This window comes from Dermochelys coriacea, chromosome 8 (assembly GCF_009764565.3).
Source record: "Dermochelys coriacea isolate rDerCor1 chromosome 8, rDerCor1.pri.v4, whole genome shotgun sequence".
Lineage (NCBI taxonomy): Eukaryota > Metazoa > Chordata > Testudines > Dermochelyidae > Dermochelys > Dermochelys coriacea.
The window spans coordinates 79,306,556-79,315,798 of record NC_050075.1 but is presented as its reverse complement, the minus strand read 5'-3'; the positions used below and the strand labels follow the sequence as shown (position 1 = coordinate 79,315,798).

At 46.3% G+C, this 9,243-nt stretch overlaps 1 protein-coding gene across 1 annotated transcript; it reads right to left on the bottom strand.

Annotated features, from left to right (window-relative positions):
- Window positions 1-710: 710 nt before the first annotated feature.
- On the bottom strand, window positions 711-6,648 carry C8H1orf52 (chromosome 8 C1orf52 homolog). The gene is made up of 3 exons (XM_038414369.2): window positions 6,267-6,648; window positions 4,277-4,484; window positions 711-1,406 (listed from the first exon to the last, which is right to left on the bottom strand). The coding sequence occupies exons 1-3, from the start codon at window positions 6,534-6,536 to the stop codon at window positions 1,330-1,332; spliced, it is 555 nt and encodes a 184-aa protein (XP_038270297.1). The 5' UTR covers window positions 6,537-6,648; the 3' UTR covers window positions 711-1,329.
- Between the last annotated feature and the right edge of the window lie 2,595 nt (window positions 6,649-9,243).

The window sequence follows — 9,243 nt, the reverse complement described above, 5'->3', positions numbered from 1 at the left end:
CAGTCTTCGCTATGGTGTACGAGTATTATGTTGCAGATGCCCTCTTTTTGAATTAAACAAAAAGCTGAATTTCTTCCCTTGTGTGATTATTAAAACTAGTGGCAATTTCACACTATGGGTGGCTGGTCACAATTAGGTATTTACATTCTAATTTCAAATGGCTGCAGCATTCCTCAGTTCCTAAACTGTCAGTGTGTGGCTATGCCCTGTGAAATCATGGTCCCACTCCTACCCTTGAACTGAAACCATTTCTGATTGCGTGATTAGGTCCTAGGTACCATTTATTCTCAGATATGCATAAAGCCCTGTGAAGAGATGTGAATGAGGAGGGCATATTGCTTGACTAGATTCTACAAGGGGAGCAATAAAAAGACCCAAATTGCTTGCTTGCTGCAGAACTCCTCCGTTTCGGGTTGTGTATAAAATTCACCTGAACTTCATATTGTTATTTTGTACTGAAGGGGATGTATTTGACAATAATCATTGTGTGTTGAAGTTGAGCCATGACAACTTTCGTTTTTAGCATGCATGTCAGTTTTGTTCTCCCCTTTGAGAATACATAAATTGATCCCCTTGTGCAATATTGACAATTTTCCTCACATCATTTAACCTCATGAGCCATTGCTGCAGGCAACAACATAGGGGGATCCAGCATAGCTTTCAAAGCAAACTCACTTTTCAAGTACATTTTGGAAGGTCAGTGTCCTAAATGAAGCGGTAACTCTCAATTTATTACACATCAAACGTTGAAGAAGCTGTCAAGCGTCTCTAACATACTGCTAACACACAGTATAGAATTTGTCCAGTTCATTGCATATTAAACAGCTAAGCTATATACATTTTCACAGGTAGTTTTAATTTCGGGTGACCTACCTATTTACACACATTTCAAAACAGCATTGATTAAACATGTACCACACTATGTTACTTAAAACAACATTTTAAAAAAATATGTTCCTTTATAAAAGGTTTTTAGCACGATGGCAGGTCAGCTGAGAAAAGCTCACATCACAAGTTTGTGGATAAAGAGAATACTACAAAACCCTATAACCTGTATGAGCACAAATATTCATCACAATACTTTAAAAGAGTGTGTTTTAAATAAATTGATTACATGGACTGAATTTTTGTTCAGTAGATACAAGTTTTATCACAATACTGATCCATGAGCTCTTGTGCTTTCCAAGTGGCAAATATTCTATGGAAATAAAAAATCTCTAAACAACATATGATATAAGTTAAGTGAAAGTATATTTGTTTCCCATTTCAGCAGAGGAATCAAAGTTCACAACGTGTCCATAGGGGGCCAAATGCAGTTCATCCTGCTTATTACTTCTTCCTCTTAGTCTCTTCTCCAGTGTCTAGTTTGCGTTTCTTAGCAGAAGCTGGTTCATCTTTTTCTTCATCTTTAAATAAAAAAAGGTGTCAATTAACGCAAGTACAATATGTGAACTCAAGCTGGAAAGTTAGATATGTGTTGTCAAACACCCTAGCTTTTCACCAAACCAACTTATTTTTCCCACTTCTGAAGATCTGTTGGAATCACACACACTAGGACTAGCTGATAACATCCTCACTCTTGGAATGGACCAAGGTGATAGTAGGAAAGATTTATTATTTTTATTATGGTAGTGACTAGGGGCCAATCATGCTAGGCATTGTACAAACAGAAGGAGATAGTTCCTGCCCCAAAAGATCTAACAATTTAAATAGACAAGACAGACCAAGGATAGGAAGAGAGATATTACATGCAAGCAGAGAGACAGTCTGCAAAGGTCATGTTTGTTGTACAATTTCTTTTTAATCTTTGGGTGGGATTTTGTTAGGAGGGAAGACAAAGGAAGGAGGACAGGACAGTGGTGAAGAGGGAAGGAAGAAGGGGAGCATGCAGGGCAGGCAAAATGAAGAGTGGGAGGAAAAGAGAGCAGGAACAAACAGTCAATCAGCACACGGGAGAGAATATTCAGAGTGAAACTGTAGAAAGCAGTTGGATGTCATCCTCAGATGATGATGCTCCCTTTGTCAATCAAGTTCTCAATGAGCAAGCCTAAGTAGCTGATATCAGAGACAATACTGGATGTTTCTGTTCTTTACAGCTTGTCTTGAATTATTCTCAAACACAAGTACATTTAATACATAGTTGACAAAAAACGAACATTCAATGACATATATGGCCAATTCTTCCAACCTACGGTATCAAGATGTTTAGGTGCATGTATTATAGATGCTCTTCTAACAAAAAAAATCTTTCATTTACATAGCTCCTTTTATCCTGAAGTACTTTACAAACATCATAAATACAAATAACCTGGTCTACCACTGAAATACAGCTACTTCTGGGTTGAAACACAGCAGTAGTTCTCATATCTACATTTTCTTTGAAAGTTTTGAATGTAAAACCTGTCTGAAATTGTTAAGATTAAAAAAACTACAGACTGAACATTAAAAATATTCTGCAGAGCCTGCCATTACTTCTTCATTGGAGGTAGGGGCTGGATTCATTTTGCTGATGCTATGAAGAGTGGAGCAGAGCATTACAGTACCAGCTTCAATTCATGCCAGGAAAGACATGACGCCCACTGAGATAATACTATGGATCTAACCTTGCCGTTGAACCACAGACAACATAATTTTGTGAAGAGAGGAAGAAAATAAGGCAGACAGATAGTATTGCTCTGGCTTAGCGTGGTACAAGAGGAGGAAGAACAGCAGGCCACCAGTGGCCTTCTCCCAAAGATCTCTACAGCAGAGCCTGGTGACATACACCACCTTGTTTGTATTAACATCTCTCTCTCCAGCACATGAAGCAGTACTCAGCAAATCCACTTTTTATTCACATTCATGTTAAGTTTAGTACATATGTGACTGTGGAAAGCACGGCCATATTATGTCATGACTACCTGGAGAAGAAAGAATGCATCCGATGAAGTGAGCTGTAGCTCACGAAAGCTTATGCTCTAATAAATTTGTTAGTCTCTAAGGTGCCACAAGTACTCCTTTTCTTTTTGGAGAAGAAAGAGCAATCAAAGAAACATTTAATGTAGGAACTGAACTTACTCTTGGTTCATTAAAGCAGATAGTACATTTTTAACGACTTAATTATAGGGCGGGCCTTGAACTATTAGGCCATCAATGGTTTCAAGCTTTGATTTATGAAGTTTGGATGCTTTAACTTTACATGGTATCTGTCCTATGAGCATCTTGACCCTGTATAATCAGGTATGTACTGCATTATTATTATTTCATCCCTTTTTCCAAGTTAAAAGTTCAATACAACAAAACCAAATGTTTGATAAAAGAGAAGCTTCAAACAGGATTTTGGAACAGCAGAATATGAGCAAGAGAACACTTAACGACCCTAAGAGCAAGAGAGAGAATTAATGTAACTAAGCTTCCTGGGACTGCTTCCTGAAACAACCTATAAATTAGCTCTATAGCACATGGTTGCTTGGAAAATGGTTTATTTGTCCCTTTCTGGTGAGTTTCTGAATACCGGCTTAGAAAACAAAATTAAAATCATTATGATTTTCATCCTAATAATAGGAAATTTTATAACAGGATTTTATACATGATCCTTCTAGAGCCACTGGCACAGTACTAGCTTATCATATATTAGATATTACCTATTTTGGAGGAGAGAAAAGAAGGAAACCCAGGAAGACCAAACTAAAAGCAGATCACATAATACACACCCAAAAAGAGCCATCCCTTTTTACTTTTCAGACCCTTCTAGGATTGCCAGGAGTCTGGTTTTCAACCAAAACACCTAGTCAAAAAGGGACCCTGGAGGCTCCAGTCAGCACTGCCGGCCGGGTGCTAAAAGTTCAGTTGATTGCAGTGGCCTGCTCCCGGAAGTGGCCAGCATGTCCCTCCAGCTCCTAAGCGCAGGGGCAGCCAGAGGGTTTCGTGCACTGCTCCTGTCTGCCCTGGACCTAGGAACCAGAGGGACATGTCGCTGCTTCTGGGAGCAGCCTGAGGTAAATGCTGCCACCCCAACTCCTTGCCCCAGCCCTGAGCCCCCTCCCATACCCAAATTCCCTCCCAGAGCCTGCACCCCAACTCCCACCCCAGTTCTGAGCCCAGTTCTGAGCCCCCTCCTGCACCCCAATCCCCTGCCACAGCCTGGTGAAAATGAACCAGTGAGTGAGGGTGGGGAAGAGATGGAGGAAAGGGGGATGGAGTGAGCCCAGGGCAGATCATCAGGGCAGGACAAGGGTGTTTAGTTTCTGCAATCAGAAAGTTGGTTAATCCTTCACCAGATTGGATAATTACCCACCTGATTCTGAAGGCTCATGCTCCTCTTCTGGTAAAAAATTAACTTTGTTTGTTGGTTGTGGAGCATCATCACCATTGTCCTCATATATGTTAGACCATTTTATTGCCATATCAAGCTCAGGAGGTGGCGGTGGCTTCTTTTCCTTAATACTGTAAATCTCAGGTGGTGGTACTGCATTAGTCTTCCACACTTTGAATTCCTTAGGAGGCTGTTGAAGAGACCACCACCACCGTTTACAACAATGCATTGCAACAAAGCAAAGTGGAGCAGAAAGCGAGAGCTTCATGTTATGTCATCAAATCAAAGGAGATCTGATCTCTTGATTACCAAAAACAGTCACTGGAGGGGCCCTGGTGAGATTAAACAAGAAAAAGCCTTTCCCCTAAAACAACAAAGGGGAAAACCAGAAAACTAAACACCATGCCCCCAGCCCAGAGAAAATAACAAAGATTCAATAAACTCTATGGGGAAAAGGCTGATTTAGAGCCCTGTGCGAGACTATTTATTAATCCCGCTCCAGTTTTACCATGTAATAGTCACTCCTACTGCTACCCAATCTGGCTGCAGGGCTCTACCCTGACATTCCTCCCAGTGCACCTATCGGGAAGAGGGGCTGGCAATCTCACCAGAGTGTCCTTCCAGGGCCTTGCTCAAGAGCAGCATGCATGTGGCCTGCATGCAGCCCAATTAGTAGACAGCTGGGGCCCAGCTGTGTGCTAAAAAAAAATCAAATTTTGCTGCTCTGGTCTGAAAGCAGGTGAGGAAACTGAGGGGGAGACAGTGTCTGGCAGCCTAATGGAGCGTTACTGCCAGCAGAGAGCTCGTGAGAGCCCTAGGGGGGCAGGGTGCAGAAGAGTGGATCTCTGGGCAGGATTGTGGGGATGGGGGGCACCTCCAGGTTTTAGGCTACCCTCCCTTCTGTAGAGGGGTCTCTGGGCAGGGTTGTGGGGATGGGGGGCCACCTCTAGGTTACAGGCTACCCTCCCTTCTGTAAAGGGAGTCTCTGGGCAGGGTTGTGGGGATGGGGGGCACCTCCAGGTTTTAGGCTACCCTCCCTTCTGTAGAGGAATCTCTGGGCAGGGTTGTGGGGATGGAGGGCACCTCTAGGTTACAGGCTACCCTCCCTTCTGTAAAGGGGTCTCTGGGCAGGGTTGTGGGGATGGGGGGCACCTCCAGGTTTTAGGCTACCCTCCCTTCTGTAGAGGGGTCTCTGGGCAGGGTTGTGGGGATGGGGGGCCACCTCTAGGTTACAGGCTACCCTCCCTTCTGTAAAGGGGTCTCTGGGCAGGGTTGTGGGGATGGGGGGCCACCTCTAGGTTACAGGCTACCCTCCCTTCTGTAAAGGGGTCTCTGGGCAGGGTTGTGGGGATGGGGGGCCACCTCTAGGTTACAGGCTACCCTCCCTTCTGTAAAGGGGTCTCTGGGCAGGGTTGTGGGGATGGGGGGCACCTCCAGGTTTTAGGCTACCCTCCCTTCTGTAAAGGGGTCTCTGGGCAGGGTTGTGGGGACAGGGGGCACCTCTAGGTTACAGGCTACCCTCCCTTCTGTAAAGGGGTCTCTGGGCAGGGTTGTGGGGATGGGGGGCACGTCCAGGTTTTAGGCTACCCTCCCTTCTGTAGAGGAGTCTCTGGGCTGGGGGTGCTGGGCACAGGGCAATGTGGGGGTTTCTTGGGTGCGTGTGTGGGGGCGGGGGGGGGAGTTGGTTCTCAACCTAGGGCCCACAAGGATAAATAGGTTGAGAACCGCTGCTGAAGAGGGTCATCGTGTCTTTGACTAGCGGGAGTCTGGTAACTCTGGAGCCCCCGCAATCGCCCCTCGGCTCCTAGGCGGCGGGAGAGTCTCCGCTCAGCTGGTGGCAGTGGCTGGGGGCTCACCGCGCCCAGCAGCACAGGGCCGGGAGGGCCGCACGCAGGGCGGGGCTTGACCCGGGAGCCTCGCCGCTGGGGGAGGCCGCGCGCGTTACACACAGGGGGCCGCCCCCGGGCCTCACCTCCTCGGGCGCCCGCACGACCCGGCGCTCCCAGTCGATCTGCTTGTTGAGCGGGTTAGAGAGAAAGGACGGCGGCCGGGACACGTTCCGGAACAGCTCGTCGGGCCCGGGCAGCCGCGGCTTCCGGCCCGGGCTAACCCCGGCCGCCTCCCCGGCCGCCCCTCCCCCGGCGGCGCGCGGCTCCTCGCTCTCGGCGTCCGAGCTGGAGCTGCTGCTGTCGCTGCCGTAGGCCGCGAAGTAGCCGAGCGGATCCTTCCCCTCCGCCGCCATGGCGGGGCTGGCACTGGGGACCGCCCCCCGCCGGCCGCGGAAACCCGGCCTGGAAGCGAAGGTTCCGGCAGCGAGAGAGGCCGGCGCCACCGGCCGAGCCAGGCTCCCGCCCGCCAGCAACGCGGCGCTGCCCCGTCGTCCCCCGAGCAGCGGCTCCCTCCCACCCCGGGGTCCCGCTGCCCGCGCGGGGGCGGGCACCCCGGACGTGCTCTCCCCCGGGCCAGGCCCTGAAGAGGCCGGAGCGGGGCAGCCCCGGGGAGCGGTGGGGAGAGCTCAGCACGCGGAAGGACGGGGACTGTTTAGCGATCGGGTGGGGGGACATGCGAGCGCGGTACCAGATGCTGCCGGCCGGGTACAGGTGGCCCTGCCCCATCGTTTTCCTCATCATAGTAACAAGAAACGGCTAGAAAACGGCTCAAAGGAAACATGCTCTTCACACCACTCCTCATTAACCTGTCGGACTCATTAAAGAGGCGTAATAGATATTTAAGTTGATGAGAATATGCACACGTAGGAGTAGGGATAGACAGCCTTGATTGACTGCTTTGAAAATCACAAGCCTCTCATGCTTCAGCGTGTACAGTAGGCCAGTCGCTAACTGATACGGGCTAGTGCAGGGGTTCTCAAACTTCATTGCACCATGATCTCCCCCTTGGACAACAAAAATTACTAGATGACCCCAGGAGGAGAGACAGAAGCCTGGGGTGGGGGTGGAGGGTGCAATGCAGAAGCCCCAGCGCCAGGGGGCCCCTATAACCTGAGCCCCACTGCTGCGGGCTAAAGCCCTGGGTCCCCAGCAAGTTTAAGCCAGCCCTGGTGATCCCCTTGAACTGGGATTGCGACCCACTTTGGGGTCCTAACCCACAGTTTGAGAACCCCTGAGTCAGTGTAAAAAAGCCCTCTAGTTAGGTTATTCCATAGCAGTTGATAATACAATAAGCTCAAACCCTTATTTTCATATGGATTCCAATAAGCTTATTTTATTTGTTGTGTTCTCTGATTAGCTTCAGGCAAATATCAGACAAATTTGGAGTTGGAATACTCCTATATTTGATGGAAAAACTAAGAACCACTCTATTTTGTTTGCCTCTGCTGAGATCTTGTTTATATTCACTAGTAGACTACATTGTACAACAAAGGCAAACTTATTGGAGTTTACATTTTACAGGTTTCAGAGTAGCAGTCGTGTTAGTCTGTATTCGCAAAAAAAAAAAAAAAAAGGAGTCCAACAAATTTATTTGAGCATAAGCTTTCGTGAGCTACAGCTCACTTCAGCGGATGATCCAACACAGGCGGTAATGCTGAGAAATACATTTGCTTATACACACACACACACACACACCCCTTATTTAGAGAAGAATAAAAAACATGTTAACAGTCTAATGCCTTCGAAAAATCTAGTATAGACAAATCTTTTAAACATGGGTTCTCAAACTGAGGGTTGGGACACCTCAGGGGGTCATAAGCTTATTATATGGGGAGGTCACAAGCTGTCAGCCTGCATCCCAAACCCCACATTGCATCCAGCATTTATAATGGTGTTAAATATATAAAAGTGTTTTTAATTGGGGGGGGGGGGGTCATACTCAGAGGCTTGCTGTGTGAAAGGGTCACCAGTACAAAAGTTTGAGAACCACTGCTTTAAAACATGCTAAACCGGTCACCTATGTAGGAACTTAAGCTTTAACCCAACCACTTAGCCTGTGTTAAAATATACAATGCTTTCTCTACACAAAACTTTTCAAACATGTTCTAATATATTGTTTGAAAAGTCATGTAGAAAAGGCCAGTGCCGCCTTTTTTAAATTCTACCTAGCTAACACTTTAAAAACACCCTTAACACCTAGTTTAACAATTACTATCACATTAGTTCAGTAGGATTAAATACCTAGGTTATATAACCAGCTAACTCCACTGTAGAGATATTAAACTGTTTTCCCTACTATTAAGGGGTGTATCAAAATCATTTTAGGTAATTGTTTTCAAAACAACATTAGCCCTTGTTTAGACCCACAAACTTAGGTCAGAAGCTCTCCAGCCTCCTACCTTTTCCAGGTTTTAAAGTAACAGCCCTGTTAATCTGTATCCACAAAAAGAAAAGGAGTACTTGTGGCACCTTAGAGACTAACAAATTTATTTGAACATAAGCTTTCGTGATGAAGTGAGCTATAGCTCACAAAAGCTTATGCTCAAATAAATTTGTTAGTCTCTACCACAAATACTCCTTTTCTATCTTTTCTAGTCATGCTTTCAATCATTTTAAAGATGTGTGTTCTTCCCCAGGTGAGTACAATTCTACCTTAGCCAACTAGTGTTCAAACAGGGTCTGGCTCAACACAGCACCTTCTATAGATCAGTCAGGAAACTTGAAGCAGCATGAAGCCTGATTTAAGTCCTTGTACCCACCCACCCTATCCCTCCCCAAACACAGCAGATGAGGGAAGATAGTTCTATCATTCTGCTAATGGAGAGATGATCAGTGTGCATTTATTTTTTTTTTAAAAGCTCATGCTATTGGAGATTAGGTTAGAAATTACACATTGGAGTCTCTCCAATTTAGGAAGAGTTCCATGGAATGCTCAAGCCTTGAGGATGGGCACTCGAAAGAATCAGTTGTGAAGTGGACAAGTTAGGGGAGTACTCCTCAACAAGCACACCACAACAGTCTCCAGAATTCAATGCCATGGAATTGTTCTAAATTAGCGTA

Bases quoted from the DNA above. Each gene is read 5' to 3' on its own strand.
- C8H1orf52 (XM_038414369.2), bottom strand. From the start codon at position 6,536: ATGGCGGCGGAGGGGAAGGATCCGCTCGGCTACTTCGCGGCCTACGGC. The intron at 4,485-6,266 runs GTGAGGCCCGGG...TCTCTTCAACAG, and splicing joins TCGTGCGGGCGCCCGAGGAG to CCTCCTAAGGAATTCAAAGT. The intron at 1,407-4,276 runs GTGGGTAATTAT...TTTTATTTAAAG, and splicing joins GCATGAGCCTTCAGAATCAG to ATGAAGAAAAAGATGAACCA.